General features: G+C 44.4%; 1 protein-coding gene across 1 annotated transcript in view; it reads right to left on the bottom strand.

Moving 5' to 3' along the window:
- The window catches only part of lmbr1l (limb development membrane protein 1-like), a 53,317-nt gene that overhangs the window by 21,372 nt on the left and 13,918 nt on the right, over positions 1–18,027 (bottom strand). The window contains exons 2-5 of the mRNA XM_038786661.1: positions 11,054–11,138; positions 4,891–4,924; positions 3,301–3,440; positions 723–826 (exon numbers count right to left, since the gene is read on the bottom strand). Coding sequence (XP_038642589.1) covers positions 723–826; positions 3,301–3,440; positions 4,891–4,924; positions 11,054–11,138 — 363 coding nt within the window. The remainder of the gene's footprint in view (positions 1–722; positions 827–3,300; positions 3,441–4,890; positions 4,925–11,053; positions 11,139–18,027) is intronic.

Here is an 18,027-nt window from a genome sequence, read left to right as displayed (position 1 = left end):
AACCTGGGTCCTCGGCGCCGTGAGGCAGCAGTGCTAACCCACTGCGCCACCGTGCTGCCCTGCTTTTATTCAGTTCTTAGTCAAGTATATTCAAGCGAGTAATAAACAATAATAAAGTCGTATTTTTGATAACTCCCACCAACCAGACTACCAATTCTTATTAGAATGTAAAATAAGAGTCACAGTCACATCCCTCCCTTTCCCTAGTCCAGCAGGCCAAACGTGCCCTAAACTCACATCTCTCTCTAGTTGCTCCATGAATTTATCTTGGTAAGAAGTCTTACAACACCAGGTTAAAGTCCAACAGGTTTGTTTCAAACACGAGCTTTCGGAGCGCTGCTACTTCCTCAGGTGAAACCTACCTCTCCATTCACCTGAGGAAGGAGCAGTGCTCCGAAAGCTCGTGTTTGAAACAAACCTGTTGGACTTTAACCTGGTGTTGTAAGACTTCTTCTGTGCTCACCCCAGTCCAACGCCGGCATCTCCACATCATGAATTTATCTTGGCCCACCTTCTGCTCTGCCATGGAGGACTGTACTTCACTTCAGGATGAGAGGGCATATCCATGTGTCAGCTCATTTGGCATATCCACACTTCCTACTCAAAAATTGCACACTTATTGCACTAGACAGCAGCCTCCAACATCCTATTTTATAGCGATGGTTTTAATTACATTCAGCCATTTTCTAGTCTTTCTGCAACACCACAATATCCCTGCTCACCTTTTTTGAGCCAGCAAATCCCTCTGATTCAGTGAAGAAGTATGCAAAGGGCATCAGGAACACCAGAGATATGTTGGAAAAGAGGAAAACCAGATTCCACAGACCTGCAGGGGGAGACATACACTTTCTCTGTTAACACCTGCCCAGTTCATTTTGAATGCCGTTGCAGCACAATAATTGGATTCTGCAACCAGTACTGGTGCTAGATAACGAAAGGGAAGCTTAATTATCAGAAATATCCACCAAAATTGTCACCGAATGTTTGGGAACATTAGCTCTATGGGAAGGTAAAGGAAAATTATTTAAAAGGAAATACATTTTCAGAGACGTCAATTTTAAAAGCCTTTCAAAATTTCTACCACGCAAATTTGAATTGAATCTCCGGTTGTATGTATTCTTGCGGGTTTCAGCGGTACGGTGGTTGGCACTGCTGCCTCACAGCACCAGGGACCCAGGTTCAATTCCAACCTTTGGTGACTGTGTGCAGTTTGCACGTTCTCCAAGTGTTTGCGTGGGTTTCCCCTGGGTGCTCTGGTTTCCTCCCACAGTCCAAAAGATGTGGTTAGGTGGATTGGCCATGATAAATTGCCCCTTAAGTGTCCAAAGACATGTAGGTTAGGTGGGGTTCTCTTTCAGAGGGTTAGTGCAGAATGGCATCCTTCTGCACTGTAGAAATGTGATGATTCTACACAGCTGTCCAGCACACTGCCTTCCCACAGGTATTGTCACTGGTTCTAGTAAACCAGAGACTAATGCTCTGGAGACCCAGGGTCAAATCCCGCCACTGCAGATGGTGAAATTTGAATTCTATAAAAATCTGGAATTAAAAAGTCTAATGATGACCATGAAACCAGTGCCGATTATCTGGTTCACAAATGACCTTCAGGGAAGGAAATCTGCCATCCTTACCCAGTCTGGCCTACATGTGACTCCAGACCCACAGCAATGCGGTTGACTCTTAACTGCCCCTTAAAGGGCAATTAGGGATGGGCAATAAATGCTGCCACAGCCTGCGGCGCCCATCTCCCATGAAAGAATTTAAAAAACACTAACTGGGCCTTAGCTGATTGGATGGCCTGACTGACAAACAGTCCCCCACCGTATTGCCAAATATTTTTACAACTGATAACAGAAATTCCAAAAAGAAATGGAGGGGGAAAAAAAACACTTCCTAATGTTCTCCCAGGTTGTCTGCAACAGGTTGTCCCAGAAATTAATCTTTTGATACCTGTGCACTCCAAATCAATCCTGCAGGATTGACATCCCAATTATAATTATAATCAGCATTTCAGATACTGGAAGACTGATTCCTATACTACACATGAGAAGTGACGATAATGAAAGAACGTTCAATAGCGAGGAGGAAAAAAAATGCCAAAGTATAGATTTGGGGGATACTGGTAAGCTGGCACTTAGTTTTAAAGCCTCGTTACAATTTCTCACATAGGTTATGCTCTGGGGTTTTGGTGCATCTCCACAGGTGCAGCAAAACCACCCACTCCAACAAGCATGAAAACATGGCCACTTTCTTCAAAAAACTAGAAACGGAGTTTGTTCGTGGGCTATCCCATTTCACCACTAGATGGCAACGTCAGCTCATTCCTGCAGAAATCGGTCACGTGCAAAGACATTCAGAAAATCAGCACATGAGATTTAACAACCTCAATTCAAAGGTGCCCATTTTCAGGTCTAAAAAAGGGATTGTACTTTTAGCTGCATTAATGATTAAAATGGAACTCAGGCCGATATTGGGTAGACAAATGTAGCGATAAAAGTTAAGTGAGGGATCATTTTGGGAGCAGTGGAATTGTTTGTAAATTCTATGGCCAGACAATCTGACAGACACAGGAATGCCAGTGGTCCTCTGTAGAGATTTTCAGTTGCTGATTTTCTCCCATCCTGAAGATGCTGACACTTGGAGCCAAGCAAGGCCTTTGCTCCCAATGGCCATTCTTCATGCAAGTTTGCACAGGGAGAACCAGCTGACAAGTTCACACACATTTTTGGTAGAGATGCTGGTCAGTGATGAGCACAAGGAACTCTAGTTCATCTTTCTCCTCCCTCCTCCCCCCCCCCCCCCCCCCCCCCCCCCCCCCCACTTTCAGCACGGGAGGAGATCAAATGTACCATCCCAATTACTGCTTCAGCTAACTCAAGAAGTGCTCTACATCAACTGCCCTACTTTTGTACAAGGAGTTGCAGTGCACAGATACAGTGACCTTGATTTTTGTTTCAAAAGCTGCAGTACAAAGCTGACACGCTTCCCCTAAGTTAGTCTCATCACAAGCTCTCAAACAGTTAATTTGCTGGGGCTTTTTGCTACCGATTAGGTACAGCAAAACCACCACTCCACAGTCCCTTTATAGTACAGCTTTTCCTCTGCATTCAAAAGGAAGCTGGAGATCGCCATTCGCAAATATGCTGATAAAGGACTCAGTTTGACATTTGCCATCTTTCAAAAATGCAGCTCTGTAATAGATGTGCTGCCCTATCATAGCTAACGCAATAAAAAAAACTCATCTTGTCAATTCGAAACATTATGTGGAACCGAACAACATTTGAGCTCCCATTTACTCACCATGGATAAGGGAACCATTCAACCACTGCATGTAATAATTTTCTGGAAATGAAAGTAGGATCTCGTTGCTAATAATTGAAAATGGAAGTAGGAAGACTGCACCAGCAGATACTGCAAGGGTGAATGTGCACATCCATAACCTATTTTTAAAAAAAAAAGAGGTTGCTATTAGCCATGTGTTCTGTTGTATCAATCTAAGTCACCACAATAGATCAAACACCTTCCACTGTGCATGACGTTTAGATGTAGCGAGGCACAGTTCAGTTCTTTTTCCCGAACTGCAGATTCTCTTGCCTTCTGTTGCACTCTTATAAATACACAAATTATTGCATAGAGAGCCAGAAAAACACCTGCGTTCGGAATCTACCAACAGGTTAAGGCCACATGCTGTGGGAGACAGATGGCTGCAGCTGGTCATACATGTTTGAACCAGCAGCTTTCCATAAAGCATTAAGGTCATCTTTCCTGCAAGGTGGGTGGGGGAAATAGTTTCACATTTCAGTAAATAGTGCGTCAACTATATTCTTGTTTTTTTTTTTTAAAAAGACGCCTCAGCAGTTCAAACAATGCAGATAATTCTCCGAACACATTGGCAACAGAGAATGTGATAACCCATTATCCAGTAAGTTCAAGGTACAAGAACACTCTGACATTCACATCTATAATGTTTACAAAACTAGTCACTAAACTGCAAGTGAACTGCATTGGCTAGGCGGCATTTCTGGAAAGTTCAGCGAATGTGAAAGATGCTTTCTTAGTGCAATTTCCTGCCTGCCCCCCAGCCGCCACGCCACCCCCTCCGCGCAAAAAAGGACATTTGCGAACCAGTTTTAAAAAATAAAAAAAAAATCTTAACAGCTTCCATGTCCACTTTTATTGATACCATCTTTCTTTCCAGAGAAAAAATTTTTTTTTCCAATTACCATGGTGGGTTCTAAACAGCATGGTAGCACAGTGGTTAGCACTGTTGCTTCACAGCACCAGGGCCTCAGGTTCCATTCCCCGCTGGGCCACTGTGCAAAGTCTGCACGTTCTCCCTGTGTCTGTGTGGGTTTCCTCCGGGTGCTCCAGTTTCCTCCCACAAATCCCGAAAGACGTGCTGTTAGGTGAATTGGACGTTCTGAATTCTCCCTCTTGTGACCCGAACAGGCGCCAGAATGTGGCGACTAGGGGCTTTTCACAGTAACTTCATTGTAGTGTTAATGTAAGCCTACTTGTGACAATAAGGATTAGAACAAAAACTCATCTCTGGATTACTAGTCCAGTAACAAAATCACCATGCTGCAGTAGAGTGGCACAAATATGAATTTTTTTAAATTCAAACCAAAAAGGGGCTATGAATCAACTTGTTATGTGGCTGTTCAAAGGACAGAACTGGGATGGCATTAATTTTCTACTATTATTGACATATACAAAAGTTCAATCGACTAGTGCTGTTCAGACATCAGTTTGACAGAGACTAAATTACACAAGAGTCATTATAGGTTTGTGGCTTGAGGAAGTGGTCCCCATCCAGGCCAGGCCAATAGGGTTACACTCAATGAAAGATTAAAGTGGGTGATTGAGTTTGATTTTTAAAAAGTTACTTACGTGATGCGATTGACTGTTGCATCTTCATTATTGTCTGGAGAAGATAGATAATTTCAAGTTACAAGCATGTTAGAATTAATGCTTTACTCTCACTACAATGGCTTTCTTGGATTAAACTATGAAAGTGTGCACACTAGTGACAACCACAGTTCTCAATCAAAGCTCCAGTCCCAGATTTCAGTTGTCAGTTGACTCGGTTTTAAATTAGGAATTATAACTGTGGATGAATTTTATTTTATTTTTTTAAAAACATAACCACTTTTTCCATTCTTCACAAAGTTAATTAATTATGGCTTTGATTTAACTTCCAGAGTCCTCCGGTCACAAAATATTGAAGCAAGAAACAGCCATTTGATGGGCAGCACGGTGGCACAGTGGTTAGCATTGCTGCCTACAGCGTTGAGGTCCCAGGTTCAAATCCCGGCCCGGGGTCACAGTCCGTGTGGAGTTTGCACATTCTCCCCGTGTCTGCATGGGTTTCACCCCCACAACCCAAAATATGCAGGCTAGGTGGATTGGCCATGCTAAATTGTCCCTTAATTGGAAAAAATAATTGGGTACTCCAAATTTATTTTATAAAAAAGAAACAGCCATTTGACATGATCAAGCTCCACCCAGAGCAGATATGCAATTATTCATTCAATCATAGATTCCCCTACTCCAGGGAACACCAAATTCCTTCCTCAAAATCAAACAAACAGTACTTATTCCCATCTCTACAGCCTTCAACGTTCTCAGCAGATAGCAATTCATTTTTGTTTGAAAGTGATGTCTGATCCCAAACCAATCTAGGGGCCTTTCTTCCACGTGTCTACTATCTGGTAAAGAGGGAGTGAGTCATGAAGCACGCTGAGGTTACCTACGAGAGGACATTCCAACTTGGAACACCAGTTTGTGGAGGTGTACAGTCTTGTTTTTGGAATTATGTGATGTGAAACCCCAGTGAGAATGAACAGCCCACCCAGCCATTGTGTAACAATTATTGAAGACTATTTATTAAATTAAAGAAAAGACAAATACACACTGACAAGATTATATTACACAAAGACAATCAAGATCTGAATTCCTAAACACAACAGTTTATGTAGAATGTACCCCTTGTTCCAAAATATATCTATGATCCCTGAACTCACTAAGACTTCCCCTGTTCCCCAAACAACATTGACATTAAATCTACAAGTTAAGACCAGCTTATTGTTACCATGCAATACAGGGATGATAATCAAGTCTGGGAAACGTCTGTCCTGGCCCAGCAAAGATATTTGAACTCCTTTACGAAGGTTTCTGCACTGCCTTGGCATGAAGACTTTGTTAGATGTAAAACTTGGCCTCCAGGCTGCTAGCTGGAAATGAGCTTTTCTGCTTCGGAGGCTGCTAGCTGTCAAACTGGCCTGCTTTGCTTCGGAGGCTCCTGACAATTATACCTTTGTTCATTTTTTGATGCTGCCTTCTGTGTAGTTGGCTGCCTGCCCCTCTCAAATTCCTCGACTCTAGACATTAACGTGTGTGTATACCTCATTGATTTGATTCCCAACCACCTAGGTAAGCGGGTTTGAATATGGGATTCAAACCTGATCAAACATACTATTCGTGTTACTGGGAAAGATGCATCCCATCCCTTAACTGGCCCATTGCTGGGTATATCGCATCCAGGCTACTGCTGGTACGAGGCAAATCCATGACATACTCCCACTAATCTAACTTTGCCCTACCTCACCAATTTAATTCCCCACCACATTCTTCACCTATCCATTTTTGTTCTACTATACAACAAGAGATGTCGCTCAAATGCGTCACCTTTCAGGAAGGCACTCAGCAGCTCTCTGCTCTCAAGTGACTTTAACAGTGTTTTAAAAATAACAATTCCTCTTTCGTTACACTAGGAGATGTTTCCAATGCAAGAACAACAAGTCTGTTATTGAGGGTGGCAAGAGAAAAGTTGGATTGGCTTAAGGATCGTCAAACAACCATTGCACCAAGGTGGGAGGCTGCAGTTGGGACCAGCATGCCTTTCTTTGACCTGTAGTGCTGGATTCTGTTCCACTTGCTAATCTCTCCTGTTAACATTTCTCATCCATCTGGACCACAGCAGACCCCAAGAAAGCAAGCAGCAGCTTTGAGGCCAGATATAAAAATCAAAACTAATTTGTGGACAGTATTAGATTTCACAGGTCTTACAGAATAATGGCACATGTAGCCCAAGTACTAAAATTTAAAAGCTGGGAGATGGGGATATAAATGGAGTAGAAAGGAAAAATAGCAAAATTATGCAGAATTGTTACAGTGCAGAATGAAGCCATTCGGCCCAACGGCTCTCCGAATGAGCATTTCAGCGAGTGCCATTCTCCTCCCTGTACATTGATCATTTAATTCCCTCTCTAATGCCTCACTTGAACCTGCCTCCACTACACAATTATTTCCCCCTCATCACTTTTGCTTCTATTGCCAATCTGTACCCTCTTGCTCCTTTCACAAGTGGTTTGCCCCTGTCTCCTCTGTTCAGGCATACAGTACCCTTGTGCTTTATTAATGGGGCACAGAGTACAAGAGCATGGACGTTATGTTAAACTTGTATAAGATATTAGTTATACCTCAGCTGGAGTCATGCATACCGTGCTGGGCGTCCCATTTTAGGAAGGACATGAAAGCATTGGAGAGTGTGCACAAGAGGTTTACAAGAATGATTCCAGGGATAGGAATCTGGAAAAGTTGGGCTCTTTTCCTTGGAGAAGGCAGAGGGGTTTTATAATTATGAATATAATTTCATTTTCAACTTACTGTTGGATTGGAAGGGGTTCAAAAGGAATTTAATAATGTCTTCTCACATTGTGCGATAAGGGAGAAAGCAAAGTGAAGGAATATAGATAAGCTAAAAGGACCGACAAGGGACAAAAGGTAGATTTATACCAAGCAAAGGTAAAGCAGTGAGTAATTGTACAACACCTTTAACATAAAATCCCATAGCACAAGAGAGGAGGAAGGGAGCAAGCAGAGAACATTCTGAAAGCTTTGAAGACAAGATTCTAAAAAGGCAGAGGGAAAGACACGGTAGCCAGATTCAGAGGACTGGAAGGTTTGAAAAAGATTGCAGAAAGCAGAGTGAAGCTACTAAGGAATTTGCAGCCGAAGAATGCATCCCCCCCCTCCCCCCCCCCCCCCCCACAAACACAAAAAACCACCACAATTTACAGTATCCATTTATGTTCACCCAAAACTCAAACTGGACAGCATTGCACAATATCCAGAACTACAAAAATGTGCTAACGTATACCACTCATTAATTGAGGAACAACATGTCCAGAATGTCGACAAGACACCAAGGAAATTTTAGGCCACACAGACGTCAGTCCAACAGTACACAGTCCTGTTACATAAGAGACAGTCTTGGCACTACTGGGTACTGTATGAATAGCTGAAATAACATGAAAAGAAAGTGAATGAAAATAGCCTCTGCAGCTGTTGGCCGTATTCTGTGCAACAATAAACTGTCTATGTCCTGAAACTCCACGCCATCAGAAATTGGAAGCTGCAGCCTGCACCCCCCCCCCCCCCTCCTCCTCTTTTCCCCCACCCCCCCCTAAAAAAAATGGGAAACCTTTACTGCAGGTTTGTAGCTCCAGACAGAATCAAACCCTCTGTTTGATCCCATGTCTGTGTGGCATTAGTGAACCTCAGTCAGCAAGGCAGGCAGTGCGGAGGGACACTAACTGAACTCAGTGCCTCTAGGGGAAATAATTCTGTCAGTGGACCATGATTCTGCAAATAACAAATGGATAAATTAAGCACCTGGATGTGGTGAGAAGATGTACAGATCAACAAGGTGTTATGTTCAATTCCCAATTATGCTAAATGCAAGATGAAGGAAAATGTTATACTTGTATTCAGCGGGACCAACAGTACCCAGCTGCAGCACCAACGATACTCAAACGACCTGCTTACAAATTTGTTCAATGCAAGGATTTCTTCAATGGGACTCTTCCAATGGGCAGGTGATGAAAACACAGATTTGGGAGTAGCGTGGAAATTAGTGCTCAACACGCACTTGTCTTTCAGGTTTTCCACAGAAACCTTAGCCAAGCCTAGCTGACAGGCTGAACTAGAATAACCTCACAGTTAAATAAATTAAAACAGACTTCTAAACAAACCCAAATAATAGAAACATACCATGTGATTGGAAACAAGTCTCAACATTTAAAACAAACCTGATGGAACAAAACCATCCCCCACCCCAGGGCAGGATTCTGCCTTGGGAGAGCTGTCCAGACTTTAAGAACGAAAATAGCATTGATGAGTGTGACAAAGACAAAGACAATCACATATCATTTGTGAGCAAGGCCATTTGTCCATTGACACACATTGCGTTGCTACGCCACTCAAAAGTTGTGTTTTGTTGATGTAAGGAAGCCTTGTAATCTTTAGAATTCAGGGCTGCACCCAATAAATAGTTCACATTTTTTTTTTTTTTTAATGGCCTGCCTGGCTCAAATTTGCCCGAGGGTGGCACTCAGGTGAGGCCCTTCAACACAGCAGGTGGAGGGAAAAAGTAGCAAATGTATATATATTTTATTTGAAAATGCATTAGCCATTTCTCAAGAGCATATTATAGTGAAAAGGTTTTGTTTTTTAAAATCACGCTACTGTGAAATTCTGGAAAATTCCCTCTAGCCCGCTATTAGTAACCTGCAGAAATTCAGAGAACAGAATGACAGGTCATCATTTATAAAAATTGGTATAAATTTCTAAAACAGTTCAAGCTAATGTGTTTCAGATAGGACTCTGAAACACTCTGAAACATTCTGAGATTTGTTCACTGGCAAACGGAGTTTGGCTCTCAGATCAGAGATTGTATTGGGGTCATCCTGCCGTAAGGAAGAGAGATTCAAAACACTCTGAAGGAGTTACAAATGCTGCATTTCAAATGCATGCAACCTTTGAGCATTTCAGCAGAGTCCGGTCAAGTTGGTGCACAAAAGGCTACCTTTCATCTTACCCACTAGATTGGCAGTTTACTGGACTAGAATAAAGTACAAATTTCAAAACCATAGATCATTTGAAGGGGGAATAGATTTTTTTTTTGTGGAAAATTCAGAGTACCCAACTTATTTTTTCCAATTAAGGGGCAATTTAGCGTGGCCAATCCACCTACCCTGCACATCTTTGGGTTGTGGGGGTGAAACCCACACAGACACGGGGAGAATGTGCAAACTCCACACGGACAGTGACCCAGAGCCGGGATCAAACCTGGGACCTCGGCGCCATGAGGCAGCAGTGCTAACCACTGTGCCACCATGCTGCCCAGGGAATAGATTTGAAGGCAAGGAGTAGTGGATTGGAGGAAAACTTTCCACTGAGAATCTGGAACTCATTGCCCAAAAGGGTGGTCAAGGCAGGAAACCACAACATTTAAGAAGCATAGGTGAGCTCTTGAAATACCATTGCATACAAGGCTACGGACCAATTGCTGGAAAATGGGATTAGAAAGGTGCCCGATAGCTGGCACAAACACGATGGACAGAAGGGCCTCTTTCTGGGCTGTAAAACCCTACATACCCTGCATATGTAAACATAGTCACCCATCAGGATTGTCAGGCTGATCCGACACACCCGTTACAACAACTTGCCCTTTATAATCACAACCTGACAGGAACATTTCTCAAGAGGTTCACAGCAGCATAGTTACATGAAAAATACACAGGTTACTGCAGGCAACCTACTTTAAACCCAATATCAAAACTGTAACCAGACAAAAAGGAAGCATGCACCACAAGTAGGGGCATGCACATTTGTGCGCACACACATGCAAGTGTCGGTGTGGAGAAAGAATATTACAAGCTCAGGATACTTCATCTCCCTGGTGACAGCCATCAACCATTAAGATGTTTCCACCTGCAAGCATCACATTGACTACTAACCTTTGAAAGGGAGTTACAGCATACATTGCAAATGGTTAAGATTCAAGACTGAATGGCTCATGCTGCATTTATCTACAACAGCACACTACAGAAACAGAGTATCGACGACCGACTGTGGCACCACCATTGGAAGTATCCTCTGTCTTAATTAATCAATTATTCATGCCACCCAAACCCTTGGGTCTAAAACTATCTAAGACCAAATCAGAATAAATTCAGAGTTTATCATAATTTAAGAAAATATATTTTACCTGCTGCAAAGTCTGCATTCTTCTTAAACCGAGCAATCACCAGGTACGAGAGGATGTACAGAGCAGTGAACAGTAGGGCACAGATCTGTGGCGGAAGAACAGGAAAAGTAGTTAAAAGCAGTAAGAAAACAAACAAATGGCACTCAAAAATCACCCTTCACCAATCAAGTGCTGAAATTCAGCCACACAAAGTCAAACCCATCTATCCATTGGGATATGACAGGAGAATCTGCACAGAAACAGCATTGCCCATTTGCTACAGTGGAATTGAGCCAGTGCAGAAAAGGTCAGTAGCTGGTTACTGCATTGACATCAAGTCAGCTGGGTATCACCGGACATCTCGATCTCAAAACTAATTTCCCTATCGCCTTTAGGGGCAGTACATGCTGATAAGGAGGGGCAGTACATCCCAATTGTGGAACTGCTTGGCAGAATTCACTGTCAGAACATGAAGAACGCTCACTTGAATGACGTACCAGAGGGTTGGCACACCTGGGGAAATGGATTGAGCTCTTTTAGGCATTTTCTCCAAAATAAAAAACTACTATGCCCCCTCCCCCGCACCCAACCTACTACCCCCCCCCCCTCCCCCCACAACCGCACCCAACCCCAAGCCACCTAACACTACTTTTAGAAAACAGTGCACGAGTCACTTTTCAATCATGATGCACTTGTGGGTTGGAGAAGTATATCTGAAGAACGTAGAGCTACAACTCCTCGTTCTTGTACTGCTTCACAGAAGCATGCCGTTTCTGCAATTCTACAATAATAATGATCTTTATTAGTGTCACAAGTAGGTTTGCATTAACACTGCAATGAAGTTACTGTGAAAAGCCCCTAGTCGCCACATTCCAGCACCTGTTTGGGTACACTGAAGGAGAATTCGGAATGTCCAATTCACCTAACAGCACATCTTTCGGGACGTGGAAGGAAACTGGAACTCCTGGAGGAAACCCACGGACACATGCAGACGCCACACACATAGCTACCCAAGCAGGAATCAAACCAGAGTCCCTGGCAATTTCAAAGATTCACAACACCGAATGAAGAAATTTCTACTCTTCTCAGTCCTAAATGATAGGTTCCTGACCCAGTGTTGTAGATTCCCCAGCCAGGGGGAAACAATCTCTCAGTATCCACCCTGTCAAACCCCAGCCAGGGGGAAACAATCTCAGTATCCATCCTGTCAAACCCCAGCCAGGGGGAAACAATCTCTCAGTATCCACCCTGTCAAACCCCAGCCAGGGGGAAACAATCTCTCAGTATCCACCCTGTCAAACCCCAGCCAGGGGAAACAATCTCTCAGTATCCACCCTGTCAAACCCCAGCCAGGGGGAAACAATCTCTCAGTATCCACCCTGTCAAACCCCAGCCAGGGGGAAACAATCTCTCAGTATCCACCCTGTCAAACCCCAGCCAGGGGGGGGAAAACAATCTCTCAGTATCCACCCTGTCAAACCCCAGCCAGGGGGAAACAATCTCTCAGTATCCACCCTGTCAAACCCCAGCAGGGGGGGGGGGGGAGAAACAATCTCTCAGTATCCACCCTGTCAAACCCCAGCAGGGGGGGGGGGGAAAACAATCTCTCAGTATCCACCCTGTCAAACCCCAGCCAGGGGGAAACAATCTCTCAGTATCCACCCTGTCAAACCCCAGCCAGGGGGAAACAATCTCTCAGTATCCACCCTGTCAAACCCCAGCCAGGGGGAAACAATCTCTCAGTATCCACCCTGTCAAACCCCAGCCAGGGGGAAACAATCTCTCAGTATCCACCCTGTCAAACCCCAGCCAGGGGGAAAAACAATCTCTCAGTATCCACCCTGTCAAACCCCAGCCAGGGGGAAACAATCTCTCAGTATCCACCCTGTCAAACCCCAGCCAGGGGAAATAATCTCTCAGTATCCACCCTGTCAAACCCCAGCCAGGGGGAAACAATCTCTCAGTATCCATCCTGTCAAACCCCAGCCAGGGGGAAAGAGTCTCTCAGTATCCACCCTGTCAAACCCCAGCCAGGGGGAAACAATCTCTCAGTATCCACCCTGTCAAACCCCAGCCAGGGGGAAACAATCTCTCAGTATCCACCCTGTCAAACCCCAGCCAGGGGGGGAAACAATCTCTCAGTATCCACCCTGTCAAACCCCAGCCAGGGGGAAACAATCTCTCAGTATCCACCCTGTCAAACCCCAGCCAGGGGGAAACAATCTCTCAGTATCCACCCTGTCAAACCCCAGCCAGGGGGAAACAATCTCTCAGTATCCATCCTGTCAAACCCCAGCCAGGGGGAAACAATCTCTCAGTATCCACCCGGTCAAACCCCAGCCAGGGGGAAACAATCTCTCAGTATCCACCCTGTCAAACCCCAGCCAGTGAGAAACAATCTCTCAGTATCCACCCTGTCAAACCCCTTCAGAATCTTCCATGTTTCAATGAGATCGCCTCTCATTCTTCTGAACTTGAGAATATAGATCCAATTTGCTCCACCTCTCATCATAGGCAACCCATCATAGGGTGGCACAGTGGTTAGCAATGCTGCCTCCGCACCAGGGAACCAGATTAGATTCCGACCTTGGGGAGATTGTGCTCCGTACAGACATTCTCCCCACATCTGCGTGGTTTTTCTCCAGGTGCTCCGGTTTCCTCCACAGTCCAAAGATTTGCAAGTTCGGTGGATTGCCACACAGTGGGCTAGACAGCTGGTTTGTAATACAGAACAATGCCAGCAGCACGGGTTCAATTCCCGAACCAGCCTCCCCGAACAGGTGCCTGAATGTGGCGACTAGGGGCTTTTCACAGTAACTTCATACTTGTGACAATAAAAGATTATTAAATTACCCCTTAGTTTCCAAAAGATTAGGTGGGTTATTGGGGACAGGATGGAGGAATGGGCCGAGGTAGGGTGCTCCTTTGGAGGGTCGGTGCAGACTCGATGGGTTGAATGGCTGTTTGCACTGTAGGAATTCTAAGTGTCAGTGTTACCTGTTGCCTTCCCACTTTTTACCTTGGGAGTACCTTCTCCTATGTGGGGTGCAACCAAGGCTGAAGAGCCCATCTGCCACTTCACAACGGCGAATCGGACTACAGGAGGGAGATAAATCACTTAGTTGCATGTGCACCGAAAATAACCTCTCTAATTGTCGGAAAGTCCAAGGAACTGATCATCGACTTCAGGAAGTGTAGCACGACACACACACCCGTCTACATCAATGGCTCCAAAATGGAGATGGTCGGTAGCTTTAAGTTCCTGGGGGTCACCATCACCAACAGTCTGTCCTGGTCCACTCACGTTGTGCAACAGTCAAGAAAGCCCAACAATATTTCTACTTCCTACGGAAGCTAAAGAAATTTGGCATGCCTGCATCAACTCTCTCAAACTTCTACAGATGTGCGATAGAGAGCATCCTATCCGGCTGCCAACACAGCTTGGTGTGGCAACTGCTCGGCCCAAGATCACAAGATACTTGCAGCTTAAAAGCTTCCTACGGAAGGAGACAAGGACGTACCCACGACCACAACAATAGATACCAGATACCAGTGGAGGAATTACTGGATGCACACATTCTAGGTAACAGAAACTGTAGCGACATGTATGAACGACTGGTAGACAGCGCCAACATTGTACTGGACGTGACGAGGAAGAAATGGGAGGAAGACCTGGAACTCGAAATAGGGTGGGGACCTAGAGCGAAGCACTACATAGGGTCAACTCACCTCCACGTGCGCAAAACTCAACCCAACGCAACTAATAGAGCCCACTGAACAAGGACCCGAATGAGTAGGTTCTTCAGGAGGTAGAGGACAAATGTGAATAGTGCCAAGGAGGTCTGGCCAACCACGCCCGCATGTTCTGGTCTTGCCCCAGACTTGCTGGTGGGTACTGGACAGCCTTCTTCGAGGCAATGTCCAAAGTGGCAGGGATGAGGGTGGAGCCATGCCCGAAAGTGGCAGTCTTCAGGGTATTAGACCAGCCGGATCTCATCACGGAGAGGAAGGCAGGCGCCCTTGCCTTTGCCTTCCTGATCGCTCGCTGTAGAATCCTGCTCGGCTGGCAGTAAGCAACACCTAAAGTTGCAGACTGGCTGTCCAACCTACCAGAATTTCGCCAAATGGAGAAAATCAAATTCACCATCCGGGAGTCGGAAGGTGGCTTCATCAGAACATAGGAATCACTCACCCAAGTATTCCGGGATCTGTTTGTGCCAACAAACGAGAAAAGAGAAGGGAGGGGGCACGAAAGAAGGAAGGGCATGGGGCAAAGATAATAGAGGGCGCCAGAGGGAAGGAAAGATAAGGGAACACAAACTGGAAGAAGAGGAGCACAGGAATCGACAACCACAATAAACACAGCAGGGCAACAGAGTAAGAAAGTACAGGAGGAAGGAACAACAGACGTCTGAGGCAAACGCACCACGACAACAAAGTGAAAATCGACCAGGAGAAGCAAGCAACATCAGGGGCTCCGCCCAGATACCCCACCTACCCTGTTTTGTTTGGTTTGTGCTGTATGCACTGTCTTTTTAAAACAAAACAGAAGAATAGTTGGGGGGGGAAGAGAAAGAGCCCCCCACCCAAAACGACATGTATAATGTAATTGTCTCTGTGTATACACACTTCTCCAGTTTTTACTCCCCATCCCTTGGTTTTTATTTATTTTTGTGATTTTATGTTGTGTTTTTGTTATCTCTTTTTGGCTTCTCTTTGCGTACTCCTGTAAATACACCATTTACAAAAAAAACAATACATCTTTTTTAAAAAAGGATACCACCAGCATGTATTCGCTACTGGATGTCAAACTGATTTCTTTCCTGTTGGCCAAGGCTACTGTCTATAAACTGCCGATGCAGGTGCTGATCAGTACAGGATTCCCATATTTTATTTTATTTTTTTAAACTTGAAATGAGATTTGTTCTAGGGTGTGTTGATTGCAAATCTTTGCTTTCTCCTGAATGCTGATGGAAAATTGAAGAGGAAGCACAAAAGGTCACAGGCCCTCCACGTTCCACACAATGAGTAATCCTTATTGCTTTCTTAACTATTGGTTTGAATGACCTTGACAGAGGCTGGGAAGCAGTCATTGTTCTCTTGGCCAAGAATGATGTGTCTGCATGTATGTGAAGGCCAAACTGGCGGTTTGAGGGAAGTTAATTGGAAGTGGAGACCATCCGGAACCCGCCCTATCCCAAAGTGCATACCTTTTCTGCAATTCACCCAGTGGTGTTTATACTTTTGATGTTTCACACCTTGGTTCAAAATCCTCTCTCTTTTTATCCAATTCGCTGCTTGAACAGTGTTCTCAGCACCTTGCTGTATAGCTGTGAAACACTGGATCACTTGGAGCGATCAAGAAAAGGAGCGATCAAGAAAAGAAGCACACTTTCTGTGATGCATCATGGGTTATCATGGCTGGACAAAATCATAGTCCTCTCAGAGGCAGAGCTTCCAAGTTTTGTTAGCATTCATTCATCAAAAAATAGTGGTTTTGGCTCAGGTCACCTCTGCAAGACGGTCACAAACCCAAGGACTTTTTGTTGAGTGAATAAACCATGGAGGCATAGCAATTAGCACTGCTGCCACAGTGCCAGAGACTTGGGTTCAATTCCGACCTTGGGTGACTGTCTCCCTATGTCTGTGTGGGTTTATTCCCACAGTCCAGAGATTGGCCATGATAAATTGCCCCTTAAAGTCCAGGGACATATAGATTAAGTTATAGGGTGGAGTGGATCAGTGCAGACTGGATGGGCCAAATGGCCTCCTTCTGCACTGTAGGAATTCTGGGAGATGATTAGCCAGACACCCAAAGCTCTGCTTCAAGGATGCTTGTAAGCATGGCATAAAAACCCAAGACATTGACTCTCACACCTGGGAAATGGCAACATGTCCTGTGGGCTGGCATGATGATGAACAGTGGCTTGGCAACACTGAAAAAATTGGTGGCGCCAATTGCGACACTGGCAGCAGAAACCCCGAGGATTGTTTTGTTGAACCGTCAGCAGATTTGTCATGCAAATACCCCAATCGTTTGCTGTATGGCCATTATCCTTCAGACAGAAAGATGCCAGAACAAGCAGAATGCATTTATGAAGTAAAAACAAGATGCGTTTAGCACCGTTTCAAATCCATCACGTTTCTTCCTCTTCCAAGCCCCAAATAAAAGGAATGAGCACAACTGAATAAAACCATAGTTAAGCAGCATTTAAAATAAGTTCTTCCAACCCTGATAACTGTAACAAGAATTTCAAAATGGCACATTTTATATTGTTTTTGGACCAAGCATTTACTGATTAATTTGGGTCTGACAGAATATCTCTGGTCATGTATGGATTCCTGGAATACAGGTTATACAGACACCAGAGGTCTGGTGATGCAAAAATACATTGGTGTGGCTTTTAGATATCACTCAAGACAGCTGCACATTTATCCATTCTTGGATCTTGCATCAAATTAATGTGCCATGTTATTTTGTTTGTGTCTTTATGCCAACTAAAACTGCTCATTTAATCTTGTAGTTAAATGAGTGCAGAAGTCATTTCTTTCATTCTTGTTTTTTCCTGCATTTTTTTTTTTCCTGCATTTTTTTCCCTCCCCTGTCCCCAATATAAAGTTGACATAGTGAGTTGAATCATTTGTTTCCACATCTGTAAGCACTCAACAACAAAGTCTTGGGTTAAGTGCAGCATGGTGGCACAGTGGTAGCACTGCTGCCTCAAGGCGCAGAGGTCCCAGGTTCGATCCTGGCTCTGGGTCACTGTCCGTGTGGAGTTTGCATATTCTCCCCGTGTTTGTGTGGGTCTCACCCCCACAACCCAAATATGTACAGGGTAGGTGGATTGGCCACACAAACTTGCCCCTTAATTGGAAAAAAATGAATTAGATACTCTAAATTTAGTTTTTTTTTAAAAAAGCACGTGATCTAGAATGGTCATTTGTTACATTCCAAAGTAATGCAAGAATTTTCCTTTCATTTAACAAAATAGCTC

The sequence above is a fragment of the Scyliorhinus canicula genome, chromosome 28, assembly GCF_902713615.1.
Source record: "Scyliorhinus canicula chromosome 28, sScyCan1.1, whole genome shotgun sequence".
Classification (NCBI taxonomy): Eukaryota; Metazoa; Chordata; class Chondrichthyes; order Carcharhiniformes; family Scyliorhinidae; genus Scyliorhinus; species Scyliorhinus canicula.
This window is presented reverse-complemented; position numbering and strand designations above follow the sequence as displayed.